This window comes from Garra rufa, chromosome 17 (genome assembly GCF_049309525.1).
Source record: "Garra rufa chromosome 17, GarRuf1.0, whole genome shotgun sequence".
NCBI lineage: Eukaryota > Metazoa > Chordata > Actinopteri > Cypriniformes > Cyprinidae > Garra > Garra rufa.
The window spans coordinates 14,960,098-14,983,131 of NC_133377.1; the positions used below are offsets into that span (position 1 = coordinate 14,960,098).

General features: G+C 34.0%; 1 protein-coding gene across 6 annotated transcripts in view; it reads right to left on the bottom strand.

Moving 5' to 3' along the window:
• Positions 1-10,072: 10,072 nt before the first annotated feature.
• The window catches only part of epb41a (erythrocyte membrane protein band 4.1a), a 104,940-nt gene continuing 91,978 nt past the window's right edge, over positions 10,073-23,034 (bottom strand). For 4 of the 6 annotated variants that reach the window (XM_073822070.1, XM_073822069.1, XM_073822068.1 and 1 more), the window contains 2 exons: positions 20,265-20,381; positions 10,073-13,325 (listed from right to left, as the gene is read on the bottom strand). In XM_073822070.1, the coding sequence (XP_073678171.1) occupies positions 20,283-20,381 (99 nt within the window). In that variant the 3' untranslated portion in view covers positions 10,073-13,325; positions 20,265-20,282. Of the gene's footprint in view, positions 13,434-20,264; positions 20,382-23,034 lie in introns of all 6 variants that reach the window. The other 2 variants (XM_073822067.1, XM_073822066.1) reach the window with 2 other exon arrangements.

Here is a 23,034-nt window from a genome sequence, read left to right on the forward strand (position 1 = left end):
TACATTTTTGCACTTATAACAATCATTATTTTTGATCATTTTCTACCCCTCTCATGCCGTTTTGAATCAATTGTCCATTTAAAAAAACTACTGTACCTTTAAGACTCTAACAGTTCTTGCAGTTTAGTTTCAGTAAATGATTTTTCCGGACTGTGGAGGAAGGTTTTATACAGCTATGTCAAGGTCTTTCATTTCAAAAGATCAATGAAGTCTTTTTAGTAGAAAATTCTTTTAAGAGTCAAACATACTCAAATTTGTATTATAAATAATTTAATTCAACCGAAGCAAGCGGGGGTATTTATGTAAGCAGGCTGGCCAAGCACACACCGTTCTCTAGCTGTAGGGCAGGACTGACTTCATTGAGCAGGAAAACAACACACAACATCTCTAAACAGAACCGTTAATGTTTAAAGATGACGACAATAAGAAAAACAGTCTCGTGTTAGCTTTTCATTACAATTTTATTTTGCACGCAATTTAGTTTCCAAAAACAGGCATTTGTTTTTAAATATTAGCATTAAAATGATTGCTGTAATCAACACCTATTTAATGATAGCTTGTGAAAACCTTTGACCAGCAGTGAAAAAGTCTGTGAAAACATAACAGTCTCTGGAATGATTTCTAATGTTTTAAATCTAGTGCAAAGAAGTTTCATTTAGCTTCTAATTATTTCAGTACTTAGGATCCAAATCACAATATGCCAAGACTGGAGAAAACAACTTAAATGCTGTTAAAGACTAAGTAACTACGGTTGACCTTTTGCTCAAATATTGTTTTTTGGAATAGAGGAATATCAACGTCTGACTCCCACTCCATTATTTTCACAAAGACACAAATGTCTTTGAAATGTTGATTTCATGTTATAGTAGACCTTTTTGGACTGTTCTCGTTCACAAAACCAGGTCCAATAAACACTAGGACCATTTTATTTGTATTAACCCTCTGGTTGTGAGATTTTCTTTTCCCCGAAAATACTAGTTAAAGTCATCGCAATGGACTCAAACTTCCTGACTTTGTTCACACAGGGTATAAGTACTTCTCATATATATATATTCATAATTTTTTGAGGGTTTTATTTCACCTAGTCACCCTTGTGGTGTTCCCGGTCAAAACGGACCGGACTCCAAACAATTGCTTATAAATCTCCCATTATGCTATATTAAAGCAACACTAAGTAACTTTTCCCTCAACGCTCCCTCTACAGGTTGGAAGCGGAATTGTCAACACTAAAGAGTTGTTTTTACCTTGAAATAATGTTTCCGAACTCGTGTCAGTGGTTCATCAACTCATAACAGGGTGAAACGGCACTTTCGTATTCGCTTTGCGACCCTCTATCGGCCATAACAGCACTATGTAAGTTTGGGTCGTCGGGTCGCGGTTTTGTAGTTCAAATGAGACTACAAATGCGACTTGCTTTACGGCAGGCTTCACAAAAGGTTTTCATACTTTTATAAAGTCATACAACATACTCTACCTTGTCACTGGACATCGTTATTTCCAAAGCCGGTCCTGGATAGCCTCCAAACAAATAACGTGCATGTGACGCGACAGTAGGCTAAATTATTTACGACAGCGGTAATGGACAATTCCGCTTCCAACCTGTAGAGGGAGCATTGAGGGAAAAGTTACTTAGTGTTGTTTTAATTTCATTCAGGACTGGTTTTGTGTTTCTATTTGCATCTGATTAATCATAGGCCTCATTTATCTGAGAGTAGGTACCTCGTCTTTTAAGTGAAAAAATAACTTTTTATGAATAATTTTCACAATATTAAACAAAAAATGCACTGTTTCTCACACTAGTGTGCTTTAATGTTTTATCAGGAAGTTTGCATTTAAATGCTTTTATTTTGTACAAAATAGCAAAAAGTCACAGTTGTGGTGTTAATGGTCAAAAATGACCGCACTCCAAACAATTGCTTATAAATCTTTCATTTTGCTATATTATCACCAAATTTTGGATTTAATCTTTTTGTTGACTTGTTTTCTTTCATTTAGGACTAGTTTTGTGTATCTATTTGCATCTGATTAATTGTAGGTCTCATTTATCTGAGAGTAGGTACCTTGTTTTTTTAATGAAAAAATAATTTTATAATTTTCACAATATTAAACAACAAAAAAATGCACTGTTTATCACTCTAGAGTGCTTTAAAGTTAGGTTTTAAATGGTTTTATTTTGTACAAAAAGAAAAAATCTTTTCCGAACACAACCAAAAACAACAACAACAACAACAACAACAACAACAACAAAAACGCTTATTTCAATCAAAAAATGAGGTACCTACTTTTGGATGAATGAGGCTTACAGTTAACTTTTTTTTATAATTATTTTTTTTTTATCTCAAACTGTAAAAATTATTCATTACAAATTTATTTATTTTCATTCTCAGATAAATGAGGCCTATGATTAATCAGATGCAAATAGAAACACAAAACCAGTCCTAATTGAAAGAAAACAAGTTGACAAAAAGGTTGAATCCAAAATCAAGCCTAATGAAAGATTTATAAGCAATTTTTTGAAGTCTGGCCTTTTTTGGTGTGACAGGGATCCAAACACAACCAAACGATTAAGCATTCTGACTTGTGGGAAAACAACGTTCTTTTCCATTGAAGTATGAAAGATCCCTAAGTTAAAGCTTTTTTAAATTCCTCTCGTGGACCCTTGAACATCCCGTCTGGGCAGATCCACATATGGGAGACCAGCTGCTGTTAATATATAATAATCCTTTTACTCAGTGCACTCATGAATATGAATTCACGTCCATGTGCTGCTGGCCTCACAGCTCATTTTGCAGCTCACGCTGGAAGCTTACATTATTTCATTACATTATTAATCGCTCAGATGGACCTCACCCGTGGGCGATACACAGGATAACATTTCAAAAATTCTGTGTAAAACAGCTGGAAGTTCTTCTAACAAGCTCTGTACAAATAGAAAGCTTCAACTTTGACAGGCCAGATGTTTAGTCTTATGTACACTCTTAAAAATAAAGGTGCAATTCCATGTAGCATTCATTGACTTCCCGTTTATGTCAATGGCAGTTGCTCAGCCGGCGCAAGACTCTCTGAATGTCTAGATATGCCAATATGCATACTTTACACGATATGCCTTTCTTAAAGTTCGTCAAATGTCATATCTACTCTGACTGAGAGTAAGCAGTTTTTGGAGTCCCAAACAATTTCCCAATAGCAATTTCCCTCCAAAATTTACTGGAGTAGATGCCATTTCCTGTATTCTGGTGCATTTTAATTAAACAATTGCTTTTGTAGCTTAAAACGGTTACCACATACCTGGCAAGTATTAGCAAAAATTAACACAGCAACAAAGTCTAGTAAGTTGTTTTGAACAAAAAAATCCTTTCTCTGCTTAAATACCAGCTTGTCTGAGCAGCAGATATACTAAGATGCCTTGTTTACCTTGCAGTGTCGCAGGAATGCAGCAGGCGTGAGTAGTGAAAACATGGAATGAAGTTTAATTTACAATGCCTTGCGAAAGTATTCACACCCCTTAATTTTTCACATATGTTAAACTGCTTTAAATTCCTTTTTTCCACATCTATCTACATTCCATACACCATAATGGCAAAGCAAAAAACAGGTCTTTAACATCTTTGCAAGTTGAAATTAAGCTTAGGAGCACTCATATTGCTTGCAGATGTCACTACACTTTAAATGAGGTTAACCTGTGGCAAGTTGAATTGAATGGGTATGATTTGGAAAGGCACACACATCTTAATAAAAGGTCTAACAGCTGAAAATGCACATCAGAGCAAAAACCAAGACCTGAGGTTTAAAAAAAAATGCCAGGATTGCATCAAGCCACAGTTCAGAAAAAATTCTGCTGTATTGAAGGTTTACAGAAGTACGTGGTCTCTGTTTTCTCATTAATGGAAGTAGTTTCGTAGAGCTGGCATCCTGGCCAAAAACTGGGCAATTGATGGAGAAGGGCCTTGGTTAGAGTGGCGATCAAGAACCTGAGGGTCACTCTAGTTGAGCTCCATGATCATATGTGGAGATAGGAGAAACCTAGAGAAGGACTTTGACTTTGAGAAGGGCTTTATGGAGGTGTGGCCAAACTCAATCTTCTCCTCAGTGAAGACATATGAAAACACACTTAGAATTTGCAAAAAAGCACCTAAAGGACCCTCAGACTGTGAGAAACAAGATTCTGTTGTCTGGTGAATCTCAATTCCAAGCATTATATTCGAAGGAAACCAGGCACTGATCATCACCTGAAGAGTACCAGCCCAAAAGTAAAGTGTGGTGGTGGCTCATGCTGTGGGGCTTTTTTTTTCAGTGGCAGGGACTGAGGGACTCGTCAGAGTAGAAAACATAAAGATAGCCTTGATGAAAACCCAGTCCAGAGCATTCAGAACCTCAGACTGGGCAGAAGGTTCACCTTTCAACAGGACAATGACCCTAAGCACACAGCAAGAGTGGTTTATAGACAGCTCTGTGAATGTCCTAGAGTGGTCCAGCCAAAGCCTGGGCTTGAACCCAATCAAATATTTCTGGAGAAACCTGAAAATGTCTGCCAGACCCCATCCAAGCTGACAGAGCTTGAGAGGTGAAGAGATTAGGCAAAGAATGGCAGATAATTGCCAAATACTGATGTGCAAATCTGCAAAAATACTGTCAAAGTGATTCAGCTAAGAACTGAGTTAAAGGGATAGTTCACCCAAAAATGAAAATTTGATGTTTATCTGCTTACCCCCAGGGCATCCATGTTTCTTCAGTAGAACACAAACAAAGATTTTTAACTCAAACCGTTGCAGTCTGTTTATATGTCATATAATGGCAGTGAATGGGCACCAAACCTTTGAAAAACATGCACAGACAAATCCAAATTACACCCTGTGTAATAGCATTATATAGCCTGGTTTAATAGCATTATATATACAAATGTCTTTGGTCAAATTAAGCTGTAAAATAAATAGTTTATCCTTTTAAATGCAATGGATTTTGAAAGATATCACCAAAAAATGGACAAAAAAGTGTTTTTCTCAGGTTTGCAATTGGAAAAAGAGGGCAGATAACCATAATTCAAATGGGTATATCTTTAAAACCACTGAATGGCTTTGAATATGATATAATTTTAAAGCTTATGGTCTCCTCTTTTCATTGATACCAAAATCTTAATTTGTTACTCACTGTGACTCATTTTGCTGGATCAGATCACATTTTTATGATTTTTTTGTATGATTTACAATGTCATGAGATGGGGTTGGAACTACACAAAATAAAAACTGAAATTTCTGATACATCTAAGATGCTATTTAGCAGGTACCACAGTTCAGCGTTTAATCCATCTGCCCGCAAGCTTACGTTCGGGAGTAAAACAGCCTCAAATACTATTGGTTGGTTAAACAAATAACGCTACAATGGTTGCGGCCCAGCCCTCTCTCTGACCTTTAGCGAGATGCTAATTGGCAGCCAGAGATTAAACATTCAAAACATTCAGAGTATTCCCATAAATAACAGCTCCAGGAAAAACTAATTGCCTGGATAAATCCAGCTGACTTCAGCTCACGAGTTACAGAGATGGAGTCTTTCTGAAGCAAACACACCAACAAGACACTCAGGCTGACATACTGTAATCAAAACATGGATATGTGTGTGCACATCTTTATATGATGTAAAAAGGATAATCTCAAGTGGAATAAGCAGATATCAAAGAAGTTGTGTACTGATTTGCATTTATAATGTGCTTCACTGGCGATGTGAAAGTACAGTGCGCAACTCATGAGACCAAATGGAAATATGTTGGACTTAAATGTGGAAATAAACAAAAAGCGAACAAGAACAAAGAAAGTATCTGGACTATTTGGAGTTTAATAATCAAATGTGACACTGACCATGTGAACATCTTTGTTCAAGCTTGTGGAGTCCATACTTCTGGAGTCCATATTTCAGCTCTTTTTTAATGCATATAAACTCATTTACAATGAAATCTTGTGTATTCAAAAAGAGAATCATTTGCATTTGTCTGCCAGTTTTTGTACACTAGTCTACTTTTGAGTAAGTTTGGTGCCTTTGCAAATTCTAATGATTTAGTTTAGAACTAAAATGTACTAAAAAGAGCAATGTCATACTTCTTTCTCTCATTATTTTCTTCCAAATAAAGACATGAAATGATAAAATGAAAAGTAAATGATGCATATAAGGTGTGTAAATGATGCATTATCTGCATTTTATCTTCTTGTGCTTGATGGGAAATGTAGCTTTTCATTTTCTTATTGCTAATGGCACTCTATTTTGAGCATATTATGATTCTGAGTGCACTAAATCTGATCTTACATGCTAAATAAATATAATGTGGTGCCAAAATAACACCCTCCAAGCTCCAAATATGAATAAAGTAATCAGAAACCTGTATGAATATTAGTCTGACCCTGATGTACTGCACTTCACTGGTGAAGTTCTGATGTTATATTAAAAAAAATGTACAAAAGTTTATTTTATGGCCTGTAAGAAGCCTAAATGCAGTGTAATACATTTATTAGACAGGCCCATCTGTAGTGCCCATTTTTAGGGAACTAAACCATACAGTGCATGATGGAATTATGTAGCAAAGAAAAGAAAATCTGTAATATTTATCTCAGTTTTTTTAACAGCAGACCACTGTGATTTCCAACTGTATTCGTCTTCCAATTGTCTGACCTTCCTGATAAACCTGCTTTATTCTGCACTCTGTAGTGTCGTTCTGTGTTCACACCACCTGTGGCAGCTCATTTCAGCCCCTCTCCAGGGTTATGAGAGAATCAAAGTCATTAACTCCAGCCTGCTTTCATCAGGCTAAACACTGGCAATAAACCACAACCTGTGAGAAAAATGCAGCGCTTTTGAAGCGTTTGAAGAGAGCTAGACCTGTTTCACACAAACTACACTCTTAAAAATAAAGGTGTTTAAAAGGTTCTTCACAGCGATCCCACAGAAAACCCATTTTTGTCAAAGGTTCTTTAAATAATGATCTATTTCTTACCTTTTTATATTCTTAAGAACCTTCTTTTGCCACAAAGAACCTTTTATCAAACAGAAATGTTAAAGGTTCTGTATGGAACCACTTGGACACAAAAGGTTCTTCTATGGCATCGTGAAGCACCTTAAGTTTTAAAAGTGTATACAGTATATGGTTTGTTGACATGACATAGCATTTTTATTGTCCCACAAAAAAACAATAAAAATGAACATAATTAATATTGGCGTTATTTAAAAAGGATTAAATGGTTAAACATTTATTTGTCCTACATAGACCTGTTGTCAATTTTTTGAGCCAAATGTCAAAATTGCCAAATGGTGTGAGTGTCTCGAGCATGGTTCAACTTTTATAAATTAAAAAAAGAAAAGCATAAAAATGTTAATAAATACCTCTGGCATATTTGTACAAGTTTCTGTTTTAGTTAATGGCAATCATTTTTGTTTTCATCCATAAATTTCCGAGAGCGTAGGAAATTACATTTTGTCTCTGAAAACCATGTCCTCTGGTGTGACACAATATCCTGTTTTTAAATCAGCCAATTCCAGGTAAAAAATTTAATTAGTTGTCAATCCCATGACATGTGCACTTGGTAAATTTTCGTCTCAGAATTGTTCAAATACTCACTTTTTTGGAACCACTACAAAAGTGTTTTGTTGTCCTTTGATGTGACACCCATAAATTATATTTTTTTTTATTAAAAACTGTATGTTAAACTACATAATCATGGAAAATTATGCAAATGTGTCATGCTAACCGCTAATGACAGGTTAGCTCGGAATAGCAAGGTCATTAATTGACACAAAAAGCTGAAACGTCCTTTGGTGTGACAGAAAATGTCCACCAGTGTGACGCCTGTACTGTCACACCATAAGACAAAACAATGTCACACCAGAGGACAAAGTCTCTTTAAGAAGCATTTTAAATAATCCTTTTTATTCTTTTTGGATCATTTTCAGTGTTCTTAAATGCAATAATTAAATTAAATAATCTATTGCTAGAAGAGTTTCAGTAACATACCGATTGACTAAGAGACTAAATTTTGTTGAATATTGCAATAGGGGAGATATAAATGTCACTCATCTTAAAATGGTAACATTTTCAGCAGTTTTAAACAGAGGACAGCAAAGTTTGTCTTGTTGTCACATTGCCCAACAAGTCATTGGGAAAAAAATTGTTCATTATAATTTCATATTAATGGCAATCTATTTTTTCATCCATATTTTTCTGAGGCATAGGAAATTTGTCTCTGAAAACCATGCCCTCTGGTGTGACACAAACACTTTAATTAGTTGAAGGATCCCATTTAGGATCTAAATTATGTTTTTAGTAAAAGGGGTCGTCGGATGCCCATTTTCCAAAAGTTCATATGATTCTTTAGGGACTTAATGAAAAGTCTCTAATATACTTTGGTTAAAAATTCTCAATAGTAGTGTAATAAAACCACCCTTTTACCTTGTCAAAATCAGCTCTGCAAAACATCAACTCATTTTATTGCATGTTCCCTTTAAATGCAAATGAGCTCTGCTCGCCCCGCCCCTCTCTGCTGTGGGATTATGAGCTGTTATGCATTTAGCGGCAAAACTTGCCAACAAGCACAATATTAAAGGGGTCATCGGGTGCAAAACTAACTTTTACGTGTTGTTTGAACATTAATGTGTGTTGGCAGTTTATGCACACAACCACCCCACAATGATAAAAATTCACCCAGTGGTATTTTTTTAATCTTTAAAAGTAATATCCCCTTTTTAAAATCAGCTCATTCTCAGCTTCTTGTCGTTGTGATGAAACACAGTTGATTAACAAGAGCGTCTGACCTTAGACCGGCCCTCGCCGAGCTGAAACAGTCCTAATACGCTCGCCGTTGTGTGCATCAGGAACGATTCGCGCGAACATAGATGCATATGTAGATCGGGATCAGCGCTTTCCTTTTCTAAAACGAAAGTAACTTTATCCTCTGTATCTTCAGTGGCTTAGAAGTCGGGAGTAAATGACGACTGCTATGTTCATTATTACATCCAACAACAGAACACCTCAACTCTTCTAGCAATAGTTTAATTGAATTAATTCAACTATTGCTAGAAGAGTTTCAGTAACATACCGATTGACTAAGAGACTGAATTTTGTTGCTAAAAATTATGTTGGTATTGTTTGTATCAAAATTAGACTCTCTTTCTCCTTTGATGTTCAAGATGAAATAGAAATACTTTAGTAACTACTGTACCATTTCTGTCCTTTAGTGTGACGTAATGTCCTATGGTGTGACACATAAAAGAACCACAGATTTGTTTTTATCTCAAAATATCTTTAAAAATAGTTGAGTATTGCAATAGGGGATATATAAATATCACTCATCTTAAAATTGTATAATTTGCAGCAAAGTTTGTCTTGTTGTCAAAGTTTGTCTTGAAATTGCCCAACAAGTCATTAAGAAAAAAATGTTAATTATAAGTTCATCTTAATTAACACCATATGAAAATACATGTCTGAAAATGAATAAAGCTCTCTCATGCTATTTGTATATTATTACAAAGTATTTTTTCTTAATGTTTGCTGTCACACCATAGGACAAATTTATGGTACAGTTCAGTAAATATGTGAAAATGAATTAACAAAGTTAGGGACCCTTTACATTTTCTCAAAAATCAGACTTCACTCTACATAAATATATGCATTTCTTTTTCAAAAATGGTCTTTTACTGCCTACCAAATAGGCTAAACATGTGAGCACATGCATGACAGAGCAGAACATATCACTTCTGGGTTACTATGTTGAGCTTTTTCTTTAATAACTATTGAAAATTATAAAATGATTATCAGGAGTCTGCAACTGTGAACCATGCAATTGAATTTACATGAGGTAGGCCACATTTACATCCCATTTTATTTCTCTAATATGACTCATTTCCATGAAACAGGGCGTTAAGGGGGAAAAATGTTGTTCAGGAATTTTTTTGGACTGGGTGTTGGTTAGGAGTTTAATAAAAAGGTCTGATGTCAAGTTACTTCATTTTAATGAAAGATTACTATGCACAAAGTAAACCGTGTGTATTAAGAAAGTAAGAAAGTTTGCGAATAACAAACACTCATGAAACTGTGTGAAGAATGCGTCTAAGTTGGAGTTTATTCAGTGCATGGTGCTATTGTACATTTGTCTTATTCCCGTGATGGCAAAAGAAAGAGGGTGTGATGAGAAGAGAAAGAACCTCTGAGGACAAACGTACGATTCGTTTCTTTTCTTCACCCCAGGCTAACATAGGAAAGGAGTGCCACAATGAAGAAAACAACACACTGAACGAACTACAACACCTCGGTCTCTGTACAGGAAACTATTTGAACTATTATAAAAGCGGAACATTTTAAAATAGACATTTAAAAACTGGACGTGCTGGACTCGTCAGTTTGACGTGGGGCAGTACGCTTTACGCCATCGGCAGTGTTGATGCACCATATAAAATCCTCAGATTCCCACTTTAATTTTCTAGAATTGAATTACTGCACCGGAATTGTCATTCTTGACCTTTAAAGTCAATAGGAGGCTCAATGAATGACTGAAATGCATTTTAATTTGCTGTGGAATCCACCTGATTGCTTTCGGATTCATGCACGGCACAATTAATTACCATAACTGCTAATTAGCTCCATTCCTGGCCAATCGATTCCAATTCATCTAAAACCACTTCAGGTTGTGTGTGGATGCTCGCTTTGAAGGCTTTGCAGATCTGCTATAGACCTCATGGGTAAGAACATACTGCCCCCTAGTAGAAAAGTAGAAATATACTGAAAATGAGCAAAGTTATCCCTGCAAATCCCATTTTAAAAACTGGCGGGAGCTGGTGTTTGGGATTCTGGATCTAATACAAAAAGCTGCATTGAAGAGAGCAGAGCATCTAAAATGCAAAATACACACACGGACGAGAAACAAAACTGATGAAAATAAATAGAAACATCATAAGAGTGTAGTTTGACTACAGTACCCCACCCCATCTTCGTCGGACCCCCAATCCGTGATGACACAGGACGACATTACCAACAAAACAAGAAAAAATTATACAAGCCTTCAACAAATATGCAAAGTAAAGTAACACGAGAGAACATCTGAAATCGCTCCAGCATTCTGAATCGGAATCGGAAAATAACACATTATTTTTACACCAAGAACAAAATAATACTTTCACATTTAAGAGGAACATAAAATCTGGGACTTTACAACAGGATGGAGTTCTGGATTGGGAACAGTTCACCCAAAAGTGAAAGCGATGTCTTTTCAAGCCAGATGTTTAATATTCATGCCACTCTTTTCCATAAAATGAAAATAAAGTCCTAGGACATTGTGGTTTTGTTTAAGAAACAATTTAAATTGAATAATTGAAATCTTCTCCTCCTCTGCAATACTTTAAAGAGATTTTCACCCAAAAAAGACAATTTTGTCATTCATTTCTCACCCTCAAGTTGTCCCAAACCTGTAAGACCTTCGTTTATCTTCAGAACACAAATTGAGATATTTTTGATGCTGTCTGACATGTTCAAGACCCACAAAAGTAGTAAGGACATAAGGACATAAAATAGTCCATATACTATATATAGAAACATCGATTTTATGAAGTTACGAGAATACTTTTTGTGCTAAAAGAAAACAAAAATAATGACTTTATTCAACTATTTATTCTTTTCCAGGTCAGTTTCCGCCACACATTCATGAGAGTATCACAAAAAGGTACTCCAAAAGTATTCTCGTAGCTTCATGACATTACAGTTAAACTGCTGTCTGTGCAGGGTCAGAAAGCTCACAGATTTCATCAAAAATATTTATGAACATGGGTCTGGAAGACTTGAGGGTGAGTAATTAATGATAGAATGATAATTTTTGGTTGAACTATCGCTTTAAATCTTATTTGCATGTTCAAATTTAACTGACGTTAAACCAAATTTGAATGCATGTGTACGAAAATAAAATTATAGAACCACGGTTCACCAAAAAACGTTAATTCTATCAGCGATTAATCAATTTTGTAGTTCCCTGTTATGATTTCCCTTTCTGCGGAATGGAAAATAACCTATTTTGAACAATGCTGGTAATCTGTTTTGGTGACTACTGATTACTAAAAAAATGCTAAAAATATCTATTCAAAAGCTATTGAGTGAATGATGACAGAATTATCATTTTTGGGTGAACTATCGCTTTAAATCTTATTTGCATGTTCAAACATTACTGACATTAAACCTGTCAAATTTGAATGCATGTGAATGGAATTATCGAACCATGGTTTATCAAAAAATGCTAATTCTATCATCAGTTAATCAATTTTGTATGACTTTTCCTTCTGTGGAATGGAAAAGACCATATTTTGAACAATGCTGATTACCAAAAAAATGCTCAAAATATCTACTAAAAAGCTAAGTCATACAGGTTAGGAATGACATTGAGTGAATGATGACAGAATAATCATTTTTGGTTGAACTATCCCTTTAAATCTTATTTGCATGTTCAAACATTACTGACGTTAAACCTGTCAAATTTGAATGCGAAATTATAGAACCATGGTTTACCAAAAAATGCAAATTCTAATTCTTCAGTCATCAATTAATCAATTTTGTATGACTTTCTCTTTTGTAGAATGGAAAATAACATATATATGACAGAATTTGCATTTCTGAGTGAATTCAAATTTCCTAAAAAAGAATGGAAAAGAGCAGCATGAATATTCTGCTAAACGTCAAATTTTTTCCATGGAGAAAAAAAAAAAATAAATCCTAAAATACAGCTTTGCGTCACTAAATGAGAAATTAGAATTTTGGGTGAACATCCCATGTACGTGTTTCAGATTACGACAGATACTCAACAAATTGCAAACAAATATTAAATAAAAACAACAACAAAATGACACTTTAGAAAATTCCCGCCGCCCAGTTGTTATTTTGCGAACCATCCCTTTGGAATCCACCCTAAAAATACCATATGAATTTGAGATAAAAAGTTGCTCTTTAGCCACTGTTTTAGAAAACAATTTCGTAACACGGTTGAGTCCGTCATGGAATGTCTTTGACGTGATGGAGGTCAGGCAGGTTTTTTGGAAAAAAAGTCTGTCCCGAGGTGTTGAGAAGTGGATGAGAACTTGTCCTTGTGTGAATTTTCGTGGATGCTCAGTTTGCAGTATCGACAGATGTTTAGGGTCTGGAAAGTGGCGTCTCAGACGGGACATGTGCTGCTACAGGAAGAGTTTGTCCGTGAGGGGAAGTCAGTGGTTTGATGGGAAGGGGCTGGACGTGAGGGATCTTGCGTTGTTTTTTCCACATTCATAAACCCGGCTGGTCCCGATTTTTTCACCCTGCGTTGATGCGAGATCACAGCCTAATCATCAAACAAAACAGGACAGCATTTCTGGTAAGGCAAAAAGTAAACAATCCCACGGGTCACAGAGTCAGTGATGGAAACCGGGATGGCATGCGGCATGCAGACCTGAGCGACATGGAAATAATGGTGCATGGTAAATACTCTCTGGCTGAGTGAAAGAGAGTGAAGTAAACATCAACGGGGCAAATGGGGTGAACTGGGTCTCTGCACGCACAAAACAGGGCACTGTGGGAACAAACTAGCAGGGCAGCATTACAGTACCAATTACCCTCTGGGAGTTCTGTGTCTGTATACATACCATCCTGACAGCTGGTTAAACAGCACCAGACGCCCAATGCCTCACACAAACAGACTAAAAGCCCACATTTAGAGGCCTAACACTGAGACGCTGAGGCGCTTTACTTTCTGGACTTGTTTTTTTTTTCTTTCATTGCACATATTTTTCTAAACCAAGTTCCATATAGTTTAAACAACTAAGACCACAGATCAAAAGAAGTCGGAAAATCAAACATTCAGTTGATTTTTTTTTATGTTTGACTCAACATTTTGGAGGTTAGTTAAATGATTCATGAAATGTTGGTCTTTGTAAGTGTTGTTTTTGTTAAAAAGGCTGAAATAAACAAGATTTACTAGTTCATTAGCTAAATTGTGCACACAAAATGATAATTTTCTTTACTTCCTTTCTGCATTCTCATAAACCTGTTGCTGCTGTTATGTTAAGGACAGACACACTTTAATTGGGTTTTATTTTGAGTTGAGAATGAGCATTGCATGGAATCTACATCGGTTTAGGAGAATGCAGACAGGAAGCAGAATTAATTATTTACGTAAAACAAGAGAACGGATTACAGCGAGCACACAATTTACTTAAAACAAGGGAATGAACTTTTTCCCTCCATAAAATAAAATATTAATATTAGATAAAAATTAAAATAAATAAATAAATAAAATAAGTAGAAATAAAAATAAACAAGTTAAATTAGAAAATTACTGAAATATATATATATATATATAAAATGAATACAAAATTAAAAGCAAAAAAAAAAAAAAATTAATGACAAAATCCCAACAAAAGTACTAAAAAATGAAATGAAAACTGAAAATATTAAATAAATGTTAATTAAATTTTTTAGTAAATACTACAATAGTGTGTATATATATATATATATATATATATATATATATATATATATATATATATATATATATATACACTGTCAAAAATAAATAAAAATAAAATAAAATAAAATATCAAAAATTACATATATATATGTATGACGTGCAGGGGCTCCATAAAATATAATATTAATATAAGTTTACATTTTTAAACGCAAAAAAATAATAACAATAATAAAATGAAATTTAATAACAAATAAAATTTAAAATAAATAGAAATAAAAATAAACAAGTTAAAGCAGTAAAATTACTGAAATATAAAAACTATTATATATACAAATATAAAAAAAGAAAAGCAAAACAAACAAACAAAAAAAAAATATAACACAATCCCAACAAAATTACTAAAAAATAAAATGAAAACTGAAAATATTAAATACATGTTAATTATTTTTTTTGTAAATACTACAATAGTGTGTATATATATATATATATATATATATATATATATATATATATATATATATATAAATAATGTAAAAATGAATAAATAAATAAATATAAAAAAATTTAAGTATCAAAAATGATAAAAAAAGCAATAAAAAAACTAATTAAAGACAAAATAAAATGAAAATTAAAAATATTCTAATACATAATAACAAATAAATGTTAATCAAAAATTGTAGTAAATACTACAACAGTGGACATACTGACATGTATGTATATATATATATATATATATATATATATATATAAAAATAATAAAAATAAAATAAATTATCAAAAAATAAAAAATATCAACAATATTTATAAAAGACACCAGATATAATTTTTGATATTTTTTTGACTAGTGGGTGCAGGACACTATAGTTAATTTATGTAAGCGGGATAGCAAAATATAGTAAACTGTGACATATTATTCTCAAAAATTCTTCATACAATGGGCTACCAGTAAAAATGATACAAAATTGGGACCAAAAATGATTCAGACACTTTGATCTGACCATGTTTTGCTTAAGTATCTAAACTATAGCAAATAAACTGTGACAATGTGAGAAATGTTAAAGGTGTCATCAAGGTCCATGAAATAAATAGTTATTTATAAAATACAATATTAATTTAAAACTAATTTATTTTTATATAAATTTAACACAAAAAGGTGGTCATCTAATTAATTTGAGGTATCTTCTAATATCTCATAAATTCCAATATTAAATTAAATTCTTCATCCTCTTAACCACCTCAATTGAAATTCTGGAGCTGAACTGGAATGTTGCCAACCCTGCTACAAACACGTATAACGGCTGTAAATAAGGCAGTATAAGAGTGCTTTCTTTAGGTTTTAGGGACTTAGGTTTTTATTGAAGCACAGTTAATGGTGACAATAAATCATACAGTTTAAGTGTCTGTGTCTAATTCTCTCAGATCCTTAGGACTTCTTTCTTTTGCCTTGTTTCCATCGTTACCATCCTGTCATGGGATCTTGCTTTGTTTGTGATGGTAAGCTTGCAGTATTCCTCAGTTTTTAAATTGAGGAATTATTATTATTTTTTTTAAATCTCAGAAATGCTTTAAGGGATGAATATACGATGGGAGATGGTGTGACTGACCCATGGGAGAAGAGATTGATTTAAATACATGCCATAAACATATCAAACTCTATTAGAGAGCTACACTAAAAAGCCTGGGCCGCAGAGGGAGAAAAGATGATATCACTGATACAATGACGTACTGTAAAGCAGCAATGCTTAGCTAGAGACATTTACTACAGTACATGCAATATTGAAAAGGGAAAGAGGACGGCAATCTGTTTGACATTAAATCAACTTGAAATCGCCCTCACACCAAAATTCAATATCCATTTCTATCTGGAAAATAACTACAATGAATTTACAGTTGCAATCGAAATTATTCAACCCCCAGAGACTGCAGTGCTTTACAACGCTTTTCTGAAGATTCAGCACTATGGGTGCTCCAATCAGGATTTTTGAGGCCAATTCACAGATACCGAACTTTTTAAAGCCATCTTTTTATCATGTACTGTAGAATTATTTATAGTGAACATCCAGTCAGGATTTTTAGGCATTTGATCAGTTTTTTTTATTTGAGGGGTGGAGCAGAGCATTTTTTAGACATTTTTCAAGAATATATATTTATCTCATCTAAATGTTTGATCACGCAGTGCATTTCTTTTTAGAAGTGTGCATTTTTGATTTCAAATCCAAACATTGTCATTGAAAATGCTGTGTTTTTTACACAGTACAGTAATCTTTCATAGACAAGTTTATACACTAAATATAAGCAACACATTATTCAATGCTTTTTGCTTTTGCATTTACTTCGAGATGTATATATTAAGTTGCTCAAGCAAGTGACAAAACATTTAAACTGCTTCTGTTATCAAAAACATTCTAAAATAAAAATGACTATTGACAGAAACAGCTTTTTTCTTTTGCATTTAAATCTATATTACAAGCAATCCTGTTGTTGATAAAGAACTTTGTTTTCCTACCTCCACGAGTGCCATATATTATTGCCTTGTTTATCTAAAAATGCTCCTTGCCTTTAAACCTAGCTAAAACCCATATGCGTTGACTGTGAAACACAGTGGACTTTAATTATATGCAGCCGATCAGTCGGAGCACCCCTATTCAGGACTTTATAAAAATGGCATCTACAACAGTTTACTGGCATATTAAACGTGATCATGTCAATATATAATGTAATGAGTTATAAGATTTTTTTTTAATAACACAGCTATGGCATAATTATTCAACCCCTATTCAACATTGCTGTTTTAAGTCATTTATTTTAGTGGTAGGGAACAAAATGGTCTTAAAACACAATAAAGCCTTCAGAAACTCTATTAAAAAACAGAATTAGCTTGGGGCTTACATACAGTACAGACCAAAAGTTTGGAGACACCTTCTCATTCATGTGTGTCCAAACTTTTGGTCTGTACTGTAGATATGAATTCAACTGAAAAAACTTGTGAAAAAATATCTTTCAGGTGGTCAAATAGCAAATAGTGGAGCTCTGCAGCCACCTACTGGTAAAAGTATTTTTCATTTTTTACTTTTAAAACTGGATTTTCCAAAAGATGGGCAAAAATCTTACACTAAACCATGTGAAATTATCCATGTTATCCCCATGAATTAAAGTTAGAAATGTGGGTCTTTTATAAAGTGAATTTTACATAAAACAGTTTTTGTATAAAAACCCATTTAAGAAATATTTATTTATTAATTTATATATATTTAAAAAATATCACTAACCCACTGAAAACTGCACAAATGTAGAGTAAAAACTTTAATAAACAAACAAAAAAATACAGTACAGACCAAAAGTTTGGACAAACCTTCTCATTAATTTGAATGAGATGGTGTGTCCAAACTTTTGGTCTGTACTGTACATACATTTAGCCAATGTATGTGCTGAAGTTGAGTAGTAAGTCAACAGAGCTTTTACAAATGCTATAGAGAAGAAATTATTTTATTACTTTAGAAAGTCTAATGCTACATGAAGATTTCCAAGACTTTAAAAGTTCCTATAGACACAGCTGGCAGCCTATTCCTTAGTTTAAAGTGCATTGTACCAGAAAACCTTTTAGGGTGTTGAACAAAAAAAGCACATTATCATTAAATGTTTGATTAGAGCAATTGAGAAAAACCTGCAATGTACAGCCAAAGACTTGCAAGATGCCTCAACGAAATGTTGTGTTAATAATAAGAACACTAGACAAGTATGGCCTTCATGTTGAGACAATTTTCCGAATACCACCAAGAAGAACTAAAAGGCTGACTTGAACATGCTGAAATTCATTTGGATAGATCTATGGAGGCCTGGAGTCTCAAGACGTAATTCTTATTGAAAATATTTGGTTGAATCTGAAGAAAGTAGTGGCAATGTGAAAACCAAAGATTCTCAGTGAACTGAAAGCTTTTTCAGGCGAGGAATGGGCCAAGATCACATTAGAGAAGTGACAGAAACACTTCTAAGCAGCGTTTATTGGTGATTTTAAGGAATAAAAAAAATTGGGGGGTTGAATAATTTTGAACATGAGCGTTTAGAGCAAATTAGATTTTTATTTTTTTTTAATTATTATTCATCAACTTACGTTCTCAGAATTACTCAAATGTGTATTAATAAACTTTCTCCAATAGCGTACTGATGCCTTTGTTGAATTGTTTTCACAAAATGTTCTCTGCAGCAAAATGTCTTGCAGGTTAAAGCAGCTGAATAATTTCGATTGCAACTGTATATACATTTTTCAAAAAAGATTTCTGTTTATTAAAAAGAAAAGCATGCCTAAAGTTGTTTTTTGCACTTTAAATAAAGCTATAGCTAAATAGCTTTTTGTCAGCCATGTGAATAAAATATGCTCTAATTACACTGCAGAAGATATAAACAACTTGACCACACGAATTTCAAAGCTTCAAAACATGTCTGCAGCAGATTTATTTTGTAGCTTTGCGCCAGTCTTATTCACAGCACTCTTCTGTTAACAGGGTAACACTTTACTTAGAGCTTGTATGTATTATGCATAATATAAGAAGTAGTTTTAATGCATTCATTTTGCCTTGTAATGCACCTTATAATGCATTGTACAATCTCATGAATAATTGTATTACAGCACATTATGAATAATTATAATGCATTATACTCTTTAATAACCCTTTATAATGCATTATACATGAAGGCTTTAAATAACTGTTACTGTTACTGTAAACAGCTTTAATTTATCTGGCTGACAAAATGAAAAATATATATTTTTTTAAATTTAAAGTGAGACACTGCAGGTGAATAGGGTAAAAAAAACGAATTGTTATGACCTTACTTACCCAGTTGTTTGATTACATTGATAATTGTAAACATTTTTCGTATTACTAGTTTTCTAAAATGTGTATTTAATGAAATAAGTGCTAATTTGCATACATTTCTAGCACACAAATCTAAAAACTGTATGAAGTCAATTTCAAAATTCTTGTTTATTATTATTTTTTATTTTTTTGACATATTAGAGTCACATGTTTGTACAGAGGGAATTTTGGGTATCTCATTTTGTCACTCCACAATTCAGAAAATACTTATAGCAGACAGAAAACAATTTTTACAATTTTTGGGGGATTAAAATGTATAAAACAAAGCAAATTATATATGAACAAATCACTCTGTAAAAACCTTCAGGATATAGACAGGAATAAAAATGTAACGTTTGGTGTGTGTAAGTGCTACTGAAGTGGAAATTTACAGTATGGCTCAGTGTAGGAGAAAAAACTCATTTTGAGAAAACAGCCTTTAAAATATGTATTGTAATTGAAATCTATTGACACAAATAGATAAAGTGCCAAAAGAAAACACTTAACAGTGTCTTTTGGATGTTTTCTTACCAGTAGTCTCAAAAAAAAGAAAAAAACACTTTATGAAAAACCAAAAAGCCCAAAATCTTAAACTTGACAGGTGCATGAAAAAACAGTGTTTTTGCCTGCAGTGTCTCCCCTTAAAGAGTAAAAATAACTTTTCATTAACTTTATAAAGTTTTTTTTCTAGATTTTCCTATTTTAGCATATTACACCTTTCAGCTCAGCATGAAGCACTTTCCACTCTGCTCATTTCATTTTTTCATGTTTACCTTCCCATATTGATCATTGATCATCAATAAAACATGCTGAGTGAAGACTAGTAAGCATTATCGCAAGATGTTTTTTGGCATGCAGATCACTTCAATATTTTGAAAACAAAAAAGTATGTGCATGTAATATTAATCTCTCTAGCTGTAATCGTTGCTGACATGCATCTTATATTCAAGTAGAAACTAACCTGTGTCTCAGGCAGGAGTTACTCAGGGGTGATCTCGGTTTCCTGATGCACCACCACTTTAGTCACAGACATGTCAGGGTGCTGCTCCTTCGCCTCCTTTATAGCCTGAGCAAGAGCCTGGAGAGCAGAGAAGACGGTATTTAAACAAGTCCAATAAACGTATACATTTAAAAGCCCATTGTATCAAAATTAGAGTGTGTTCACACTTGTCATGTTTGCTTCGATTAAAACAAACTCTGGTGCGGTTCATTTGAGTAAGTGTGAATGCTGCTATCCCAACCTTGGTGCGAACCAAACAAAAAGATGGGTCTCGGTCAGCTTCCAAATGAAGCTCTGGTGCGGTTCGTATGAAATATGAACGCAACACAGACCAAATACTAAAATGACTCCAGACTTGACTCGACTCTAGGAAAAGGACTCGTGAATATTTTAGAAGCAACTAGAGTCTTTTATTCTTTAATACTTATATAACTGTTATTCAAAAGACAGAGCTCACCCGTACCCCGGCATCCATTCGGACCACGAGCCGTAACAGCAGCACCATTTAAAGTGAGCAGCGCGTCTAAACAGTGGAGCGGATCACATAACAAGCTCTCAGTGTTGTTTATGGCAAATATATTTAGCGCTATAAACTCTAGTATTTATTCCAAAGCCAAATTTATTCAAGCCCTTTCAGCTTCGTGCACTTTCTCTCTCTAGACGGACACCGGTGCTATGACGCGGATATTTTAACAACAGAAACACGGTGAGCAGCAAAATTATAGATTACTTTCACTAAAACACAGCAGTAAAATCAATGCTGCAAATCTAGTTATTTTTCTTACTATCTATTTATCAATCAATAACCTATGACTCTGCCTGTTCAAACCAGATGTGATGAGATGTTTCTGATCTAAATTTAGCATTATTATTCTGTAGGCTCAGAACATTTCAAAATAACCATGTAGGCTAATTATAAATAGGAATATTGTTGTTAGACAGCTGGGATATAACTTAAACTTTGAAACTGCTGGTTATCTTTCTTTTCTGCTCAAGATGAGAACCTTTTTATTATTGTAGAAATCTTAAGAAGATAATACTTTTAAGTAAAAAAAAAAAGTATAGATTTCAGGAGGAACATCCTGAACAGAAACAGTATTTTTGTCACATGGCCTTGCATGTACCTAAATGTAAATACAATACATGTTTTTTTTTTTCTTTCGGGCCTCTGCTTGGAAGAAAACAGAGACCATGCTTCTTGGTTCTTTAATTGAATACCCCTGATTTATATCAAAAATAAATACTTTATTTGTATGGTTCTGTAATATCTGTGTCATGGTATCATGTCATGGTAGATAGAACTCTTATTATAGAATTTGATTACATAAAAACTGCTTTTAACATGGTAATGGATTAAAACATATAAGTAACAGGCTGGATGTTAATTAACCTTACATCCTAACACCTCTTTAAAAAAACAGATCATAGATCATATATTTTGTCCATAGCCTATACAACTTTGTAAACTGTAAGGTTTAAGAAAGAAGATTTCAATTCGATTGTGAATGGGATCTTTCAGCGAGCCATTAAATGACCAAAGACTCGAGACTTGACTCAGACTCTAGCGACAAAGACTTCAGACTTGACTCAGACTCCAGGTTAAAGACTTGTGAACATCTCTGCACTATGCAAAACAAAATGAGCAGAGGGCAAATGTGGAGCAACAAGGAGATAAAGTGCTATTTATGAGCTCTTTGTGGTGAAAATAAAATCATATACACACAACAATGAGCGTGCTTAGTCCAGCAGACGCCATTAGGTGCATTCGACTTAAAGACGCTTTTGGCCTTTTTGTTTTGTTTGGAGTGTTTGGTGATTTCCGCCATGAAATATACCTCATTTAACTTGACCAATCAGATTGTGAACCTATCACTATGCCTTTAGGTTTGGTATCATTAGGTTCGCTGTTAAAAATGCCAGTGTAAATGCTAAGCAAACCAGAACCACATGTATCTTTTTCCTTAAAGGGGGATTGTTTAGGGTCTTAATGAAAAGTCCATAATACACTTCGGTTAAAAATTCTCAATAGTATTGTAATAAAACACCTTATCTTGTCAAAACAGCTCTGCAAAAAAAAAAAAAAAAACTCATTTTATTGCATGGTCCCTTTAAATGCAAATGAGCTCTGCTTGCCCCGCCCCTCTCTGATGTAAGATTATGAGCTAAAATGTTTACTTTAGCCGCGTTTACCTGCAAAACTTGCCAACAAGCACATTATTAAGAAAGGCCGTTTGCAAAGATGCATAAAAACTCAAAAATAACTTCTGCTGTAGGTAAAGCTGCATCACGAATGATTCGTTCGAACTAGACGCATATGTAGACCGGGATTGGCGTTTTTCTTTTTAAAAACAAAAGTAACGTTATCTTCTGCATCTTCAGCGGCTCAGATGTCGGGAGTAAATGATGACTGCTATGTTCATTATTACATCCAACAATAGAACACCTCAATCGCTCAATCTGAGATATTCTTGTCTTCCCCTGTACCTGAGTCACGCAATGGCGATCAGAGTCGGACTGTTTCAGTTCGGTGAGGGCGGGACTAAGGTAAGGCGCTCATGTCAATCAACTATCGTGGGAGTGGCCTCTGTCTGTGTGCCGTCACAACCACAAGAAGCTGAGAATGACCTGATTTTAAAAAGGGGATATTACTTTTAAAGATTAAAAAATACCACTGGGTGGATTTTTATCATTGTAGGGTGGTTGTGTACACAAATGCCAACACACATTAATG